The following is a 21,094-nucleotide window of genomic DNA, read 5'->3' on the forward strand; positions in this document are numbered from 1 at the left end:
CCCTAATTCATTCATTCCCCTGATACTCACTAAGCATCTATCATTTGTCAGGCACTGCGCTAGGCACCATGCCAGATAGCAGAGAGAGAGCAGTGAGTAAAAGGAGCACAGCCCCTGTCCCTACCGAGCTCACAGCCTTGAGACTTTTGAAAACTGGGGATTTACGTCTGTTCTTTGCCTGAACAAGTGCCCATGTGCCTGGAGCCAAGCAGGGCCATGTGTATGGTTCCGTCTTCTGGTCCATGGCAGACATGGGGCTGGGGTCCTGAGGAAATAAGTTATTTAGAAACTTGCCGGCAGGCATTCTGAATATCTAAATAATTAATAAATAAAGAAATAAAACAAAATGCAGAGCTTCCTAAAACCCATGAGGGAACTCCTAAATAGGGGGAAATTCAGGATCACTCTTGGATCCTAGCAAAATCAGCAGGCTTCATAGAGTACAAGTAGATAAAACAGAATTTGGCCATTTTCCATTTTGTTTCCTTGAATGTGGATGATCTCTAGAGAGCTAAAGATTTCACTATAGACCACCATGGTTGTATCCATGATTGACAGGTAGACACACACATATATATATATATTTACGTACGTAGGTAAGAAACCGCTATGGAACCTTTCTCTAGCTTATTGCTATTATGTAGTGCCATGGTTTTGGTATTGTCGGGGAATGAATTGTTCCCGACATTTGCAAATTACCAAAATTACCTTTAAAACATGATGTTTATTTGACATTAACTATTTGTGATCATTTTTTAAAAATATTATAGTTCCCTGCCTTCTTAAACTTTAATTCTATTTAATATATTATATATTTTTTGATGCCTTGAGAAATAATATGTAGGTGCACCTGAGTGGCTCAGTCAGTTAAGCATTGAGCTCTTGGTTTGGGCTCAGGTCATGATCTCTGGGTTGTGAGATCGAGCCCCGAATGGGCTCCCTCACTCTCTGCCACTCCCCCTGCTCGTGCATGCACGCTCTCTGTCTCTCTCTCTCTCTCTCAAATAAATAAATAAATCCTTCTTTAAAAAAAAAAAAAAGAGAAATTAATATCTACCATAGTGTTAGGCACATGAGGATTACTGTGTGTGTGGAAGCAAATTTTAAAGTGTAGAGTACTAAGTAAAGATAATGGGTTCTAATAAGATACTTTATTACAATATGGTAATGTTCTCAAAACTAAATGAAAAGGGTAGGGATAGTTAGTCTTCTACCAAGTGGTTCCAGACAACTTTCTGAATTTTCATTTCTGTTCAATTCCCACCTCTTCATTTATTGGTGTTGACTGATACTGATACTTCTTTCTGTTGTCAGTTTATCCCCAGCAGTCTCCTAATTTGCTGATTCCAATCTATTATAGGCCAGAAAACCACTTTTATTAGACTTGCTTCTGAAACATGAGTTGGTAGACTGAATTGGAGCTTGCAGAACTTTCCTGTGAGTAACTGACATAGATTTTGTGGAAAGACTGGGCATTCTGAGGGCAGGGATGTCTGTGACTTATCTCTAGCTCCTTCCAGGTGCCTCATACTGCACTTGGCCAGAGTAGATGCTCAGTAAACCTTTCATGAATAGACTAATTTGTCTGCTCGGAGGCCTGCTTGCTCACTTCCTGGTTCTGGGCTGGATTCCAGGTAGTCACAGTTGGAGGAAAGGGGCCCTCTGGGTAAGGAGAATCCGGCTGTTTTCCATTTACATAACAGGATAGACTCCACAGCCTTCCTAGCCACTCTCCTTGGGATCCTATGCAATGAGTGCAGCAGTTGTCATTTTACAGACATAAAATCTACAGACTCTCCCAGGCCTGTTCCATTTCTAAACCAGACTCACCACTACTCAGTACCCCACCTCCACTTTCCTTTTTTTTTCTTTTTTAAATTTAAATTATTCAAGTTATACCAAGGATTCACATTATCAGTATATTATACTCAATAGCATCTGTTTCCAGAGTATCAGACCAGCTTTGCGGGCACTCAGAACTCAGAAGACCGATGGCGGCAAGAGTCACAAGCCAGCGCTCACCGCAGAGCAACACCGCCCAGCAGCCTGCCCTGGAGCGTCTGGCTCTCTCCCCGACCCCCCTTTCAGATCCTTCGGTCTTATGGTTTGAGGCAAACCTTTGGCACCACCCAGCACAGCCAAGAACTGGTTATTTGATACCTAGCCAAGCAGAATATAGGTTTTTGAAGAAAGGCCTTTTGTGTTGGTTTAATCTGTGTATGTCGGCTGGTTTAGTCTTTGTGTGATGGCCGTGTGTCATCCTCATCTTCACGTGGGCTGGCAGAGGTGTGCGAGAAGCTGGCTGGCAGCCAGACATGGGAAGGAACTCCAGCGAAGCGACAGAAAGGCTCTGTGCCCAGGAAGGGACAGCCTCAGGACTCTCCTGGGCAGGCCTGGGAGGTGAGAGGCCACCACTCAGTCAGAGGAGTTTTCCAGACCCAGCTCCACCAGTGACCAGCTGGGGGGAGCTGGGGCAAGTCTCTCGAACTTTCTGAGTGTTAGATTTCTTCTTATAAAAGAGCAGAGTCATCCCTGTCTACCTGCTTCAGAGTGTTCAGAGACTGAGACCATGTAGGTAGGGAGCTTTATAAACTCTTGAGTACTGGCTCTGCCTGTGACAGGCTTTACATTGTGGTGAGTGTTGCTGAGCTTCTAGCAATGCAGTGTCCTAGAGGACTTTGGATTCCTTTACACCAAATGAGAGAGCAGTGTCACTCATGACCTGCTTTGGTGAGGGGAGGGTTTGGATCTTTTCCAGACCCTTCTCTATGACCAGGCCAAGGAGAGCTGAATTGGTACTCAGGACCTTGAGGTTCCCAAACCCAACTTCCTTCTAGGGTAGAAGATAGCTTATCATAAAATTCATTCTTTAGGGAAGTCTTAGGAGTCAGTTCGGGCTGTAGTGTGGTTCTCACAGTTCTGGAGACTGGACGTCTGAAATCAGGGTGCCAGCCTGCTTGGGTTCTGAGGAGGACTCTCTTCCAGGTTGCAGACAGCCAGCTTCTTGTATTCTCACAGGCCAGGAGCAGCCCTGAGAGCTCTCTGAGGTCTCCTCTATAAGGACACTAACCCCATTCATGAGCGCTCCTTCGTTGTCATTTTCAGTCACCTCCCGAAGGCCCCACCTCCTGATGCCATCACACTGGGAGTTAGGATTTCAACATGAGTGGAGGAGGGATATGAACATTCATTCTATAACAAGGGACAACATATGCAGACCTGCAGCAACATGACGTGAAGCCCATTGAAACCTCTGAGTCAGAAAATGGGCTCTGGACCTAAGAAGAAGAGATGTAGTAGGATTCTTCCCCAAGGCCAGGCACAGATGAATTTGTTAACTATAAACCCCCTGTCACTTTGATTCACTCATTCCAGTAACTCTCATGTGCCTAGTCCTCCAGGAGAGCAATGGAACACACAGGAGTGAAAGACACAGTCCTGGCCCTTTTGGAACTAGAAATGAAGCTATACACACTTACATCGTAATTGCTGCTGCCATGTTTTTGGTTTGAAAATGAAAGACTGTTGCTGGCTGTGCTGCCTGGGCAGACTTCCTGGGCTTAAGGATTTCCTTATGTGCTTTAAGGGAAGCTCATCACAGGTCTGAATCAGGAGCCCACAACACAAGCCTATTAGCTTTAGCCCTTCTTGCTCTGTTTTCAGATTGACAAGTCTAGCATAACAGCCTCAACACACACACACACACACACACACACACACACACACACACACAGAGTTAGCTAAGCCTCTCTTTCTCTGTACCACTCATCTTTGTTTCTTGGATCATGCTTATGCTGGGATTTTCTTTTCAGAGCTGTCAGAATGCACTTCCTACCCCACCACCGCAAGATCCTGGCTGGCATCCCCAGCTCTGTTTGCAGAGCTCTGTCCTGTGCAGGCAGGGCCAGGGAGAGGCCACGGCAGTGGCTTCCCAGGTAGCCTGAAGCTTTCCGAGGAGTCTCCGCCAGAATGCAGGGCCTGCTGCTGCCAGACCCCCATTCTAATGTGTGGCCCTTATGGAGAGAGGAGGGTGGGATGATGGAAAACACTCATTAGGTCTCCTACTGGGAGGGGACTTCTGGTCCTACAAGTATATGGAAGCCAGATCCAGCAGGAGAAGACTTGGAGCAGCAAAACTGGTGAGATAACCATTCACATTATAGTCACAGATTCACATTATATTCTAAACCCTGAAGGCTACCATCTCTCTCTCTCCCTTTTTTTTTTCTTTTAATTCCAGTGTAGTTAACAGACAGTGTTATATTAGTTTCAGGTGTCCAGTATAGTGATACAACAGTTCTATACAGTCCTCAGTGCTCATGATGATCCCCCAACCTAGTTCACCCATCCCCCCACCACCTCCCCTCTGCGAATAATTTATCTGTTCTGTACAGTTGAGAGTCCGTTGTCTTTTCTTCTTTGCTCATTTGTTTTCTTTCTTAAATTCCAAATATGAGCATCTGTCTCTCTCTGACTTCTTTAATAATATTTTTTAAAGATATATTTATTTATTTGAGAGAGAGAACACGAGCAGGGCGGGGAAAGGTGCCCCTCTGACTGACTTCTTTCACTTAGCATTATACCCCTCTAGATTCATCCACATAGTTGCAAATGGCAATATTTCATTCTTTTCATGGCTGAGTCATATTCCATTGTGTATATCCACCATATCATCTTTACCCATTCATCAGTCGGTGGACACGCAGGCTGCTTCCCTAAGTTGACTATCGTAAATAATGCTGCAGTAAACATATGGGTGCATGTGTCTTTTTGAATTAGTGTTTTTGTCTTCTCTGGATAAATACCCACTAGGGGAATTACTGGATCATATGGGAATTCTATTTACTATTTTGAGGAACCTCCATACAGTTTTCCCCAGTGGCTGCACCAGTTTGCATTCCCACCAACACTGCAAGAGGATTCCCCTTTCTCCACATCCTTGCCCACACTTGTCATTTCTTGTGTTTTTTATTTTAGTCATTCTGAATGACACCTCACACCTCAGGTGATATTTCTTTGTGGTTTTGATTTGCATTTCTCTGATAATGAGTGATGTTGAGCATCTTTTCATGTGTCTGTTGGCCATTCAGATCTCTTCTTTGGAGAAATGTCTGTTCGTGTCATCTGTCCATTTTTTAATTGGATTATTTGGGTTTTAGGTGTTGAGTTGTTTAAGTTTGGTTTTTGGTTTGGTTTGGTTTTCTTTTGTTTTTTTAGAGAGAGCATGTGTAGGAGTGGGAATGGGGGTGCAGCAGAGGAAGAGAGAGAGAGAGACAGAATTTTAAGCAGACTTCATGCCCAGCCAGGATCCCAAAGCAGGACTCAGTCTCAGGACTCCTGAGATCAGGACCTGAGCTGAAATCAAGAGTCAGACACTTAAGTGACTGAACCACCCATGTATCCCTATAAGCTCATTATACATTTTGGATACTAACCCCTTATGTCATTTGCATATTTTTGCTCCCATTCTGTAGGCTGTCTTATAATTTTGTTGATTGTTCCCTTTGCTGTGCAGAATATCTATCCCTATTTTATAGAAAGGACCCTGAGGCTCAAATTGGTTAACTGACCAGAGCTAGCCTTAGGGCCCAGGGCTACCCAACAGCAAGCCCTCTTGAGCCTGTAGATTTGTGACTTACGGCCACTGAGAGACAATTGATTCCCCATCAACTCTGAAATATACCTGGTTAGCGAGGGTAGTCTTTCTTTTTTTTTTTTTTCTTTTAATTTTATTTATTTGACAGAGAAAGAGACAGCGAAAGAGGGAACACAAACAGGGGGAGTGGGAGAAGGAGAAGGAGGCTTCCCGCTGAGTAGGGAGCCCACTGGGGGGCTCCATCACAGGACCCTGGGATCATGACCTGAGCTGAAGGCAGATGCTTAACGCCTGAAATATTATGCTGGCCAGGAGCAGTTGAGGAATCAGCGCTGTGCTATGGGCTGAATTGTGTCCCCCAAAATGCATATTCTGTCCCTTAACCCCCAATGTGACTGTACTTGGAGATGAATAAGGTCATAAGGTGGAGTCTTAATGAGATAGGATTGGTGGCCTTCTAAGACTAGAAAGAGAGCTCTTTCTTTCTGTGTACACTCACCGAAGTAAGCACTCATGGAGGTGTCGGTCTACGCACCAAGAAGAGAGCACTCGTCAACCATGCTGGCACCCTGATCTTAGACTTTCAGGCTCCAGAACTATAAGAAAATAAATTTCCGTTGTTTAAGCCATCCAGTCTATGGTATTTTGATACGGCAGCCGGAACAGACTAAAGCAGGCTGGTATTTGCATCTAGGAGCTTCTCTCCACCTAAAATTCCTCCCCACCCATCTGCCCTGAGGTCCAACCCACCCTCACAGTGCAGCCTTCCACGTTTACCTAAAAGTAATCCTTCCCTCCCGCGGGGTCCCCTAATCCTTTGTCCTTCCCTTCTGATGACCCAGTCTCCTTTGTATTAGCTGTCATTTGCGTACATACCTCTGCTCCCTGAGAGCTGAAGCATGGATTCTGTGTTCCTATAGCACTTGGCACAGGAGGCACTCAGTAAATGTCGGCTGAATTTAGAGCTCTCTCCCGGCTTTGCCTCTCACTGCATCAAGTTATACTTCACCTATACTCTCTACTTTGTGAAAGCACAACAATTAGAGCTGGTGGATGGCCAGAGGTTGGCAGATGAAGGAATCAGCACATCCAGTTATCTAGTCCAGATTCCTTTAAAAAAAATTTTTTTTTTACTAGATTCCTTCTTAACACTAGCATTCAGATCCTCCTGGCCCTCCAGCAGGCTGTAGTACACATTGGCAGCATGTAAAGCCTTCTTATAAAGCCCCTTCTTCCCAGAACTGTTGATAGTTCCAAAACAAAGAGAGAGTGGGCGGTCCTCCCCCCCTCCCCGCCACCATCATTCCCCCAAACCCCTGTCAATCATACTAACGAAAAAAGTGGTGAATACCAGGACATTTGGGTAAGAGATGTCTTTCACTGATGGTGGAATTATGCCCACCGGTTTCTGCTGAGAAGACCAGAGGAGGGACCCATGGTGCTCATAAGTACTCTTTCTTGTGTTCTAGCACAGGCAAATAGTTTCCGTATGATTTGTCTTAAATTCAAAGTGTAGGAATCTAGTTTTGAATGAAAAGGAATATATTTAAAGATCCAGCACCCTTGGTCATGTTCTCTCTCTTTATTTGGGCACTGGTGACACAGGTGTTTTCACTTTATAAAAATGGAGCTGTTTACTTAAGAGGTGCATGTATGTTATGCTTTGATGAGAAGTTTACTTTTGAGAAAATTCTCTACCTTGAAACCCAGAGAAACTGGACCATTTTCCCAGCGTTACACAACAAATTGGTGCCGGGAGTAAAGGCAAGAACCCAGGCCTCCCAGCTCTTTAGTTAGTACCTATGTGGAACTGCACCTAAGAGCAAGTGGAAAGTTCAATTTCAATTTCTTTTGATCTGATTGTTGCTGGAAATTCCCCTCATTTCCTTGGAGCGCTGCTGTGCATCTGAAAGTGGACATCATATTGGAGAGGGGGTCTTCTCGTTATTATGGAGCCATCCTGGCCCCCTACATGCTGTCTAACTGATGACTGTGACCCCCAAAGAAATCTATAGCCAAGCACCTCCTTTCTCTCAGGGCAGTGGTCTGGAAAGGAGCTCTGTGGGAAGCCCCTTTGGGTGTGTGTTGGCCTGTGTGCCCTGAAAGGAAGGGCAGGTGGCCTGGCCAGGCTCAGGGTAGAACTCACCTTAGGCCTTATCAGCAGCCACTGGTCTAGAGAAAGGTGACAGACCGATAATTACAGCTCCATCTGGAAGGCAGAGAGAGAGAAAACATCCTTGTAAATCTGAGATTTTTCTTAACTGTTTGCATTTCATTCATTTGCCAAGACTTTCATATTCCGTGATGACTCTCTAAACCTTGGAAAGCTGGAGCAGCTCGTGTGACATTTGACCATGCCAAGGCCTGAGAGCGAGTGACTGGATGAAATAAACCTGAGCCTTGCCCTCAGCCCCTGATCTGCACCAAGCCTCTCGGGCAACTCTCTCCTGGCCCCGAAGGCCCTGCTCAGCAAGATCATGCTCTCTGTGCCCCAGCCTTGCTTCCCCGCCCCTGTGGGAAGTGATGAGCCTAATGACCACTCACCTGTGCTCACTGACAGCAAAATGCCACCCCTCTGTACCAGAATTACCCAGGAGTGGTCTTGCCTACTAGGTCTCAGTGCCCTAGTTTGGCCCCACCCCGGACTTCCTAATCTTGTCTTCCCACAGTGTCAGAAATATGGTTCAAAGGACAGTGCTGATGAGATATCCCACTGCCTCACAGCCAAGCCAGGGGGTGTGGCTCTTAACCACCCCCCACTTCCCCAGCAGACCTCTTACCTATAACCTGATTAAGTTCTCCCCTGGGTGGTCCTATGGGTAGAACACCCTACCCAAGGTGACCAAACTTCCTAACTCCATTTGTGTCTTCTGCACTATAGAGACTTAAAAATAGTGGCCTCTGGTAGGTCATCTCATGAGACTGCTGGTGACCTCTGTAAGCCAGCTCCATTCCTGGAAGGAACTTCCAGGCCCCCGAGGGGCTCTGCTTTGGCCCATGAGGGTCAGGAGTCCAGGTGGAAGAAGTTCTCATTAAGCTGGCACGTTCTGTGCTCATTTACCAGGAACCAGGAGCTGTCATCTTTGAGTTAACATTGTGCCTGTGCCAGCCAGACTGGCTGGTTTAATATCTTTTCAATTAGTGAATCTTCCAATAATAGCATTTTAACAATGAAGTTCCAAAGAAAAAAACTTCTGCTTCGTTTTTGGACAAGGGGGAAAAGAGACTTATAATAATGGGATCATTATAAATTCTAAAGTGGTGGTCATTTGGCTGTGCTACAAAATTTGTAGCTAATAATTAAAATAAAGCTTTAAGCAAATGCTTTATCAATAAAATAGATGATGGGACTTATGTTTCTCAGCCAGTGGTCAGAAACGGCTGCACCTAACCATGTGCTGAATTGTCACACTGTGAGTCTTTAAAATTCCTGCTGGATTTGAAGGTATTAACAAGTCCCTATCAACATTCTCTAAAGGTTTTTGATGTCATTTTAGCTATTGAACTAAAATATGTGAACTATTACTTTGTTGATTTTGTTCTTAAACCGAACTGCATTATCATCTGAGAGTGTGTTCTTAAAGTATTGTTAAAAGTACTTTGAAAACTTGTAAATCCCTGTAATTTATGTTTCTCCTGCCTCTGCTATTTCACTCTGTCCTTCTGGTTTTAATTTGAATGCAGTCCTGTCTGGGTGTGTACCTGTAAAATTATGTTTTTCCAAGTACAATTTACAGTCCTGACCTTAGATTTTACAGTGTTCCTAGCTTTCTATGAGCTTCCTCTTATACCAAGAAGTGGGCTTTGGGTCACCAAGCTCTTTCATATTAGAACCGTCTAATCAAGGTTACTTGAAACAGATCTGATTTTGACATTTCCTTAGTTTATCATGGAGGACTAGGGAGTAAATTAGGAGGGCTTCCCTTCAAGCCCATTAATTGCATTGCCCCATTTCTTAAAATGTACACAGTTGTAAACCTAGACTGCTTCAAGACAAGAGTCTCATTTATCTAAACAATTCTCCTTTTAGACTCAATGGCACTGATGGAAACACAGATAAGGAGTATGGATCAGAGGAAGGATCTTTTGGAGCCTGTGCTTGCTGAAACTTCCCACTCTCCTTACAGTCCCCTTTTCTTTGCAAGGGCTCATCTGCGTAGTGAATAGGTCTGTCTATTCCAGGAGCTAGGTTCGGGGAAGACTGCAGCAGGCAGAGGGGTAGGAGAGGGCATCTTTCTTCTGAGCGAGCTTTTGGCAGGTTTCAAGCAATAGGGCGGCTCTGCTTTAAGGGGGAGAAGGGGCAGGCGCTTTATTAAAGCGGTGTGTATCCTGAATCCATTTCGTAGGCACCCTCTCTCCTTTGGCAGCCATGCTCTTTACTGTGGAGTGTAAATGGCTGCAGAACTTTGGGAAGGAGATTTCTTTTCTTTCTGTTCCTTTCCAGTAGCACTTAGGAGTTCCGAGTCTCTCTTTTTTTTTTTTTGTTTTTTTTTTTGTTGTTGTTGTTGTTCTTTTTCCTCTCCCTCTCTCCTTCCACTCCTTCTGCCTGTCCTCCATGTTTCTTACAGACACTATTGGGGCTGCAGGAGGAAGGAGCAGGCACGGCTCTCTGGCAGTTGACATAGGTTCCCTCCTGTTTCAGGTGATCGTACAGTCTGGCCGCCACCCCACGGTCCTGCAGAAGCTCTGCCAGCTGCCCTTCCAGTATTTCAGTGACCCACGGCTGATCAAAGTGCTGTTCCCTTCACTTATCGCTGCTTGTTACAACAACCGTCAGAACAAGATCATTCTGGAGCAAGAGATGAGCTGTGTTTTACTGGCCACGTTCATTCAGGTACCTTCTGTCTCCTGCCTGATCCCCTGGCTTTATGTGTAAGCTAATGCAGTGGAAAAGTAAAAGTGAACCAGCTGTTTATTCTTGCCATTTTGAATTTTGCACGTATCTCTGTGCTTGAAAATTACTTTCTAAAATATGAGGGTAGTAAAACTGGGGTTGAGTGTTATGCAACTTCTACTTGGAGGATTTCAAGAAAAGGACATTTTTCCAGTTGATGAAATGGTAAAACCCACACCAAGGAAATGTTTTTAAAAAGATGGCCCGACTTCTTTAAGGCTTTAGCACTGACATGCATCTAGCTTTCAGCCTCGCTGCAGGGAACAGATAAGGATTACGGAAGAAAGATCAAGTAAAACTTCAATTGATTTGTAAGTTTTTAAATAAATATGATTCATATACACATCTGTGTATGTGTCATAAAATCTTGCTATATTGCTTTTTTAAAAGATCTAATGCTTGTAAGAATGGCCTTATATTTTTCTGATCCAGCTCAAGTCTATAGGACTGGAATCAGAATTAGCGCTGGAGCCAAGTATAGCAACGTTTCCACAGCTAAATTAACTCAGTCAACTGACAATAGAAAATCAAGTTGGCTATTCTTTTTCCCGTCATTGTAGATCATTAATTGTTGAAAATCTTCCATTTTCTTTGAAATGTTCTACCATAAAAACCAGTGTGTTTTTGTTCCATGACGAACGTGTGATTAACAGACAGTGTTTTCTGTTTGTAATAATGAAACAGAAAGCAGAGCTCTGTATTAGTGTTTTCCCTTATCCTGGCTAGTATGCACATATCATTGTTGAAAGGATGCGATCCTTCCTGGCTGGTTGGGATGGCTGAAGAGTCTAGCTTTCTTCACCTTAGACAGCAGTTCGGGGTTTACATTTTTTAAACTATCCTCTATAAGATGACCAATCAATAAATACAACTAGATCAGTTGTGTTTAGAAATGTCTACTTTCAGCTTAGTTATTCTCTTTGAGTCTGGGTTCTATTTTCTGAAAAATTTTTCAAAGCTATTCAGATCCACAGGTAGGGTATGGATTTTCAAAAAAAAAAAAAAAATACAGTTAAATTAAAATCTTGATGAAGTCTTACGTAACCATCAATTCAACATTTAAGAATTCTCATATATTCTTAAAGCCTTATGGTTAAAAATTAAATAGAAAATATGATATAGAGGTTTTTTAAGACTGATCTTAGAATTCTTTCTCTTGTTCAACAGGTAATTCTTTCCCTCCACCGCCCCCGCTCTGGGGTACTGGGCACTGTTCTAGGCACTGGGAATAATCAATCAAAAATAAGCAATCAAAAAATACAGCAATACAAAAAAAAAAAACCCATAAAAATCCCTGCCTTTATAGATCTTTCATTAAAGTTGGGGGAGTCAAACAAACAAACCAACAAAAAAATAAGTCAAACAAATAGCATGTCAGATGGTGTTAAGCGCTGGAAAGAGGGGTAGGGACTTCCAGGGGGTGATGAGCAGAGAGGCCTCAACCAAGACAGTGATATTTGAGCAAAAACAATCTTGCATCTATACCAGCTTAGTCCCTTACATTTTCAACTGCCTGGAAAACAATTTATAAAAGCACAAATGATATCAGACTCTAAAGTAAAGAACATATGTATTACTTGTTTTTATCTCGTATCGATCTTAAAGTATTTCTCTCTCTCTTTTTTAAAGATTTTATTTTTTATTTGACAGAGACACAGCGAGAGAGGGAACACAAGCAGGGGGAGTGGGAGAGGGAGAAGCAGGCTGCAGGACTCAATCCCAGGACCCTGAGATCATGACCTGAGCCAAAGGCAGATGCTTAACAACTAACCCATACAGGCACCCCATCTTTAAAGTATTTCTAAGACAGTTAAATGTAATTTAATGTAACACATTTAACATACATTGGGACACACACATTTTGTAAATGTTATAGAAATTTCTTATTTGAGATAGCTTCTTAGATTAGTGAAATTGAATCAGGTCTTCATTTCTATAATTATTATCAGGGGAATAAATATATATTAGATTTGAGTTTATAGAATGGTTCTTTGAGGTCCCCATGTGTTAGAGTATTAATAGTCACTAGAAAATGATACTAAAAATAGGAGCTGGTGGTATGTCATAGGTTTATGAAAATTTACGTATTATGTACGATATTTTTCACTTTCCCTCTAAAAGTGAAATTTCTAGACTTTAAAGATTTAGATGTAGATTGTATAAGACCTTTTAGAATCATGCTTTTTTAAAAAGTGTTAAAAACCTGTCAATATTTTAGGATAATTAATCTGCCCAAAGCCTTCAGTTTGTTAGCTGAAAGAAAGTTATCGTTTTTACAACAGACAGCAGCATAGCCACTACTGATCCTTAGCAAGATGTAAGTCATCACTGTTCAATTTAAATTGAGAGAACCTGAACATCAACTTCATAAGCTTTTATATTTGGGCTCCAGAGTATTCATGCTAAGATGGTTCTCTCAGAATTCAGAAGCACATCTGAAGCTGCCCTCAGCGGAATTCTCTGTGTCTAGCTTTGGTATAAAAACACTTTCCTTGTCTCACACAGGATTTTGAACAGACATCAGGTCAGGCAGATAACCAGCCTCATCAGCCCAAAGGTACGTCTCTATTGAAATCAAATTGTCGTGTGTTTGTTAGCCGAACAGACATGTTTCTAACTCCACCCTCTGGAACTGTTACAGGAATCAATTTATTACACCACCTAAAACATTTGAGATCTGGATATCAAGTATATTTCAATGAGTAAAGAAACAGACTTTGTCATCAACATGAATGCATCAGAACATACAGAGAAATCTATGGAAGTAAAAATCTATGGAAGTAAAAGAAAAGCACAAAACATCTTTCTGTAATTTATATTCACCTCATGCAAGATATAATAAATGGTGACTAATTACTAAAGAGCTGCTTCATAATACAGAGACAAGCAGATCATTAAGATTCACCTACATTCCTCACATAAATGCTAAAATCACATGGGTTTGGTTTCCTATGTTCAGAATAAAACTGTTAATGATAGTAGCCCATATTTTCCCCCTATTTTTTTTTATTGAGAATATAAAGTATAAAATTGTTTTTCTTGGAGAAAAAGCCAACAGATTAGCAAGAGTTCAGAGACCAAAGATTTATAAGCTTTTTTTTTTCCTGTAGTGTTCCTGATGAGGTGTTTCCTATGATCAGAGCAAGAGATGTAGAATCTTAAAGTGCATTTTTACTTTTCTATTCACACTGTAATTGAGAAGTATTTTTACTTTTCTATTCACACTGTAATTGAGAAGTACAAGTTGCTCGTTGTCTGACTGTCAGGACAGCATCTCTGATTAATGAGACCCTAATACAGATTTTCCCCAATTCTTCCATTAGTGTGATAGTCTTTAAAGTGGCCAGAGGCCCACTTCCAGCAGGACCCTCTAGGGCCCCCACAAAGTAGCCCCTACTTAGGGGGGGTGAGGAGTCACGTTGGACACACACACACACACACACACGTGCACCAATTGTCTATGGGGGCAGGTGTTGAAAAGTACATAGAAAAGAATATAAAGCTGTAACAATATCATGAAAAAATGTCATGTTTTATTGATCAGGCATTCAGAGAAGTAAACAGAAAGCTATGCCCCTTTTCAGAAATTCCAGTCAACATCATAGTCAGTACCATTTGTCTAAGCCAGAATTAGCGTGCAAGTTCAGGTCTGCCCTGACTCACTCACAGCCTCTTTTTTAAGCTATTGGAGGCTGCATGGGAGAAATCAGTATAATTTGTTACCATTTCTTATAAAGCAATGTCTTAAATCTTGAATATATAAAAATATCTTTAAAAATCTTCTAATGTATTTATTTTTAATAGTACAGCATTTTTTTTTTTTTCGCCAGTAAGAAGTACAGACATTCTTTTTCTTCCTTTCTCTAGGCTGTAAGGATGAGTCACCATTTGCTACATATCTGGCAGGCAGAGTCCTAAGAGCCCGGACTGTCTGCATGGTGGGCTGAGGCCTGTGGGAGTTTCAACTTACTTTCTTTTCCCAGGGCCCATCTTCTCTGATGTCCATGCTTTTCCCAGTTACGATGGGCTTAATCCACAATACAGCAAATGGGGCCTTGTTCTCTGCATTTGTCAGAAAGAGTCATCATTATATTGGTGACAGCTCCTGATATGCTTACTTGGTTTAAAAGAAACGATTATGCCACACTAAGTGCCAGTCTGCACTTTGGATGTCTGTTCCCCTTTGGTTAGATTTAGTCCCCATAAAATGTTTCAAGGCATTTTGAGTTCATCACCCAGGAAAGCTCCGCATTGTAAGTGTAAAGCAGCTCCTCATAGCACCATATTCTTAATTGCTAAAGAATTCTGGTGTTCCAGTCTCACTGCTTGATCACTCTCCAGCTACGAAGATTGTTTTCTTTGCCCACATCATAACCAATAAAGTTCTTATTCATCCCCTCTGCTTTGTTAGATGACTGAACACCAGATTTGAGCTTTTTAAAAGTCATGCTTAAAATATTTAAATTAGACTATTTTAGAAGATAAACATCGAGTTTACATACAGATTTACCTTTTCAAGGCTATCTTAAGAATGGAATATCTATCATTTTATTTTGTTCACCATACTTACTTTCCCCTGTTTTCTTATTCTGGAGTCCAAAAACAATCTTTTATAATGTTTTACAGAGGGGGGTTAATGTCTGAATATGTGAGAAGCACAAAATCAATTGTGATTTTATATATATATATATATATATATATATATATATATAGTGCTGTAGGTAGAGATAAACAGATCAATTACTTTCTTTATATAAACTTACATCATGGTTTATTTGAAGTGAATGACTCCATTTTGTAGTCAGATATCAAAATAATTTCAGTTGCTTAAACTTCAAAGAATTTAACTATTTTCTTTTTTCCCTCTCAGGAAAATCCCTTGGTTCCCAAGACTATCTTGAACTGGCTAACAGATTTCCTCAGGAGGCCTGGGAAGAAGCTCGACAGTTTTTTTTAAAAAAAGAGAAAAAATAAATGACTTTGTTAGTTCTGTATTTGAGTACCCTTGTTAATATTTTAAATTGTTCAAACAAATGTTCTAACTGTTCCTTAAGAAACTCATTTTCACATGTTTATACTCTCCCCCTGCACTGTAGATATGGTATATACTTTGCACTATTTATAATGACTGTAGATACTTTAATGGTCTAATTCTGCAAGTTGAGTTTATTTCACTTATGCACAATATTTTGGAGTTCAGTAACCTACATCCTATGATAATATATACTTTGCATTTATTTGTAACATGGGTGAAATTAGACATTAAATTAGCAAGTCTGTTTTGTTCTTGTAATAAAATAACTTATTCTGTTTGCAGTGGTGACTTTTCTTATTAAGGCAGTAAAATTTGGAAAGAAAAATGTTAACTCCAACTCTGGGAGTGTCTTAGTTAAAGACTTAAAGTTAACCTCTAAATTTCCCTTTTTAAGGTGTGGAGTAAGGATGTTTTAACGCTTGGGTATTCTAATTATATAATATGTTTAAGGGACCATTTGAAATGGACTGGGAGCCCTGTGTTCATTGGTCTGCCCAGCTCTTCCTGGCAGATAGTACTGAGAGCCTCCTATAGCATTGCTGAACTGAAATTATTCTCCAGAATAAACATAAGCGATTCAAAATGATGAGCCACAGTGAATCACCTTGAAGTATTTTCTCAATAATTGTGAAGTCAACGCTGAAGTAAAAGTAAAACAGAAGGCCACGAGGGCTCTGGGTAAAAGTTGTAATCGACCCCCGTGCACCGCTCACAGTTGAACATGAGAAGTCCGCCCGGGAGACGTCGACCTTTTCCCAGCTCCTGCTCATCGTTTCTCCACGTTAAGCCGATGGTCAGTGCTAAGCTGTTCATTGAGTGACAACTGTAATCATTTCTGTCAGATAAGGATCAAACATTATCAAGAAAAGAAGATCTGGTTGGGAAAAAAGTGGCCTGAATATGTGTCAGAGACCAGAGTACAGGGAAGTCAGACGGGCGGGACTAGAAAAATTTAATCGTTTTTTTTTTTTAAAGCAAACTTAGCCTACCTAATGTTCAGGACACTTCTTTCTGGAGCCTCACAAAGCTGCTGAGTTACATGTATGTTGTTTTTACTTTTTTGCAAATCGGGAGAAATAAAGAGGTCCCCAAAATTCAAACAATCCATCAATCGATCGACGGCGACCGTCCCCCGCCCCCCCAGCCCCGCGCACCTCGCCCCTACTGGGTGCGCTGCAGGACCCGGCCCGCGCGGGACCCGGCGGCGCGGGACCCGGCGTCTTCCGCGCGTCGGGCCACTGCCTGGCGGCGGCTCCAACCCCACCAATCTCGCCAGGGCCGTGGGGCGGGGGCCGCCCGCTCCCGAGCCGGTGGGACCCGCTCCCGGGAAGCCCCTCCTGCCAGGGCTCCGGGGGCAACTCGGTCCGGAGGCGCGGAATCCGAGACACCGCCCGCGGCGCGCGCAGAACCAAGGCGAGCCGGGCTGTGCGCCGGGACCCTCCTCCCGGAAGGCTGCCGGGGCTCTTCTGCTGCCCTGGGTGGGGAGCAGGCAGGTGTGCGCCCCCCGCTCGCTCCGCGACCCGCAGCGGCCAGCCCGGGGCGCCCCAGCCAGGAGAGGAGTTCCCGAACACCGCCCGCCCAGCGCGTCTTGGGGCGTGAACGCAGAATCCTTGTAGCTGAAAGGAATAATCAAATATTTATAAGATTTCCTGCACGACGCTTCACAATAGAATATACTTCTTATCTAGTCGGAAATTTGCCAGAAAGTCATAAATAATTGAGACAGCTGTGATTAACCTCCCAGAAACCATACCAGAATTCGCAATTAAACATTTAATTGAAAAGTGTCTTTTGCCCCCCTCGTCCGGGAGGGGAGGGGGGGTGGTTGACGGAGACAAATGCCGGCTCCGCCCGGCTAGGGAGTTTGCGAGAATCCGGCCTGGAGTTCCGCGGCGCCCCGCGACCCGCACGGTTTCTTGCGTCTCGCGAGTTCCCTCCTTTAAGGCGCGTTTGGCGCGGCCATTGATTTAAGCTCTAACTCCCCTGAGTTTTACGACTCCCAAACTCTCCAGGGATCGGGGAGCGCGGCGCGCAGGTGAGCGCCGGCACATCTCGTTCCAATCTGCGGGGACGAGTGCCACCCACTGGCTTTCTCCTGCGGCGGGGGCCGCGTCTCGGGTCTCCCGAGGCTCTGGAGCCACAGGTGGGTCACGCTGCGCCCAGGCGAAAGGCCTCTGCTGGGGCCAGCCTGTAAACTGACGGTGTGAATGGGCACAGCCGGGGCAAAAGCAACTATTTCGCTCGGGCATCAGAGCCCAGAATCTAAGCCAAAGAGGAAAAAAGCTGTCCGCGGCCCGGCAGCGATGACATTTGAGCGCCCAACTCGGTTGTCCAACCGAGTTTCCTGCTCCCGGCGGCAGCTCGCTTTCCGGGGAGCCTGGCAGGGTTCGTCGTCATTCTGGTCGCCCAACAGGATGTCGGGGCTGCAGCTTCCTGCCCGAAGTTCCGAAGCCTCTCCCAGGCTCCAGACACTCGGGGCCTCTGTGACCGCCCCCCCCCCCATCCCTGACCGCCACCCCTGTTAAGCCCAGGTCTGGGCTTCACCCGCCGGACCAGCCTGCCCCTTCGTCCGTCCGTCCGTCCTACCTTCCTCCCTTCCTTTCTTCCTCCTTTCCTCCCTTCCGTCCCTCCCCCAGCTCGGAAACTTGGGTCCTTTCTTCTAGATCTCCTTGCCAGCCTTCTAAATTCTTCGTTCTCAATAATCTGCAAAGAGATTACTCCTCACCGTCCCTATTCTTCCACTGCTCTCTCCAGTTCCCACACCCTGACACAGGGGTTCTCCCGCCTTCTGTATTCAAACCACCCCCTTATCCAGTTTCCCGGTGAGGAGATTCTCAGCCTTACTGAACCCCTGCCCTGTTGCCCACTCCCTGACTCACTCTCCTGCCAGCTCCTAACTTTCTGGACAAAGGCCCCACTCACCTAACACGCCTGCCTTTCTTTCCCGATTGCTGTGGGGCCCCAAACTTGCTTTATAAATTGAGCCAACCCCAAATCCACGTCTGGATCCCAAAGAGTATATCCTTGTGCCCTTTCTCTCTGCCATTACTACTCTCAGTCCAACTGCATTTATCTTCATCAACAAGGTGCTAGTCTGTAATTGGTCACCCAATCCCCATTATTGCACTGAATCCCAGTATCTTGAGGAGAGTTTACCTTTACATCAATCAGACCCATATTTAAAAGCCTCTAATCTTCCCTACATCAGTTTAATAAACTCTGAATTTCCTGCTTAGAACTTCTCTTCAAATAGTTTATTATTCGTTCATTGTTTCCTCTCCAGCATGCTGCTATTCAGCTAATTCTCTTGCTCTCTTTGGTCACCATTTTTATGGGAAAACACAGCTAACTAAATGTAAGGCAATGTATATCCTCCCCTAGGCAGCAGTGGTAGAATCTGAACATTTTCTAGAGAACAATCTTAGACAATGTCTCGTTTAAACCCAGTATTTGCAGCTCTGAGCTTTAAGTCATCCCACATTCAAAATTGAAAGGCTGATTTCTGTTCCACAACCCATTAAATATTAAAGTTCATTGGGAATACTGCCACAGGGACTCTGAATTTCCCAGAATTGTGCAGCCTTTCAATATGTATTAAATTTTGTGGTATAATGGCCATAAAGTTTTCCATCTCTGGGAATCCCTTTCCTGCCTCAATTACATAGAGCTATCCAAATTATTAGATAAATCTTCTGGAAAAAAATATTATTCTAAAGTGAATCTAGTTAAATAACTCCCATTTTCCACCTATAGCCCCTTTTCATTGAACTGACTTTTTACCACACAATGGGGTTTCTCACTTTCAAAGTTCAGTAAGCATAAAATACAAAATTTGTGATTGTTACAGGTAATTTAATTTACAAGGAAATCCCAGCTGTATTACTGAACATGTTTAAAGATGACCTGGGAACCAGTAAAACTGATATTTATTAATGTGGCTAACAAGCCATAGATTTGACACCTCACCAGCGACCATTGTAATAAGGTTTCAAAGTCAAAACCTTTCCCCAGTGTAACCCACATGGGAAACGGTCTGCCCTTTCAGGCAGCTAGCAGCAAACTGCAGGAGAAGAGCTTATCATGTTTTCTACAGTAATACAGACAGTTTCAGGCATCCTGATACACAGTAACCACTTTTATCTGGGTAATTTCCAAATATTCAAAATCAGCACACTCACATAAATATCAAAAAGGGGAATTAGATATCTGATCCAAGAGTAAGAGTTCACTGTAATTAGATAGGCAGATGTTTCCATTCATAGCATTAAATAGTCTGTCAAAAGCAAAAATTCAGAGCTAATGAACAGTAAGTATTAATGAAATTCTTTGCTCAAGAACTTGTTTCCTTTTTTAAAATGACAAAACCCAATAAGCCGGATTAATCAAAAGTTTTTTAAAATTAAGTTTTCTTGGAAGTTTATCCTCCTATCCAATGGCCAGCCAGAAGGTAAGAGGAAATATCTGTATTTCTGTTTGGGAGGGAATGGTCTCAGTTAAGGGAGTGAAGCCTCAAAGAACCTAACTCTGATGATTAAAACCGTTTCTAAGCACTTGAGAGGTAAAGCTGGTCCTCATTAACTCTACAGATCTCCTCCCTTATCTCTAAGTTTGTGCCACTATTTCCTAAATCCCAAAGAAAGGGAATGTTCTCTTCAAATTTTGTGCTGGCATCACCTTGACTTTGAGGAAGTAAAACATAAATTTGGCTTGATTTTCCCACCTCCCATTTTCTTTCAATAATTGACTGCCAGCCCTCCAGCTTTCCTTTTCTAATGGGGGCTCAGGCTTGGGGACTGGGTGGGGTCATGGAATCCTGCCATCAGCTCCGCTGAAAAACCTACAGTGACCTCTGGCAATCCGAGCAGCACATAGCTTCTTAACAGAAGGCACCTACTCCTCTATCGAGCGGCCACAACTGCCCCACGGACACATTTTTCCTTACCAGACTCTACCTGAGCCATCCCCTATTCAGGGCATTTCCCTCTTTCAAAACAAATCCTGGACAAAGGAGGATATACTTGCGGGTCATTTATCTCGAGGGACAAGGAAGCAGAAACCCAATGCCAGAGATTCTTCAAGAGTAGTGGTTTGACTGGTAGGGTGGCAGCTTCCTGAGTCCACCAAGTGAGGCTTGGTCTGAGGAAAAGAACTGTCCCAGGCTGTCAAAGGGTTAAATATTTGTTAAGGGTAAAACCTGAGCCTCCTGTTTTTTGTGCTAGCCCGGGGGCCTGCTGGAGATTCAGTATCTCTCGCTTATTTCCTGCGATCACTAAAGCCCGTTTTCAAGAAAACAAGTCGCAGGGGTTTGAAATGTCACACCAAGTGACCTGGGCACAGCATATCCAGGGGCCATTCCCAGCCCCCTCCCACCCGGGCCATCCCCCGCCCCCTGCATTTAGGCTCTGGAAAGAAAATAAACCAAGGACACGCCAGACTGGTTCTGGGTGGACTTATTTTCCCGGCCAGCCGCGATCGTAGCGGGGGCTTGTTGTGGCTCCTTCAGTGTATCGCTTGCAGGTGATGCCAAATGCAGATAAGGAGCCGCCGCCCGGCCTTCTCCTCTGTCTAG

General features: G+C 43.6%; 1 protein-coding gene across 2 annotated transcripts in view; it reads left to right on the plus strand.

The window, feature by feature from the left end:
* Nucleotides 1-16,625, plus strand: part of SCAPER (S-phase cyclin A associated protein in the ER) — a 524,869-nt gene extending 508,244 nt beyond the window's left edge. For both annotated transcript variants that reach the window (XM_082735980.1, XM_082735981.1), the window contains exons 30-32: nt 10,239-10,430; nt 12,996-13,047; nt 15,361-16,625. In XM_082735980.1, the coding sequence (XP_082592106.1) occupies nt 10,239-10,430; nt 12,996-13,047; nt 15,361-15,464 (348 nt within the window). In that variant the 3' untranslated portion in view covers nt 15,465-16,625. The remainder of the gene's footprint in view (nt 1-10,238; nt 10,431-12,995; nt 13,048-15,360) is intronic.
* The last annotated feature ends 4,469 nt before the right edge of the window (nt 16,626-21,094 follow it).

Source organism: Mustela nivalis (genome assembly GCF_964662115.1).
Source record: "Mustela nivalis genome assembly, chromosome: 6".
Lineage (NCBI taxonomy): Eukaryota > Metazoa > Chordata > Mammalia > Carnivora > Mustelidae > Mustela > Mustela nivalis.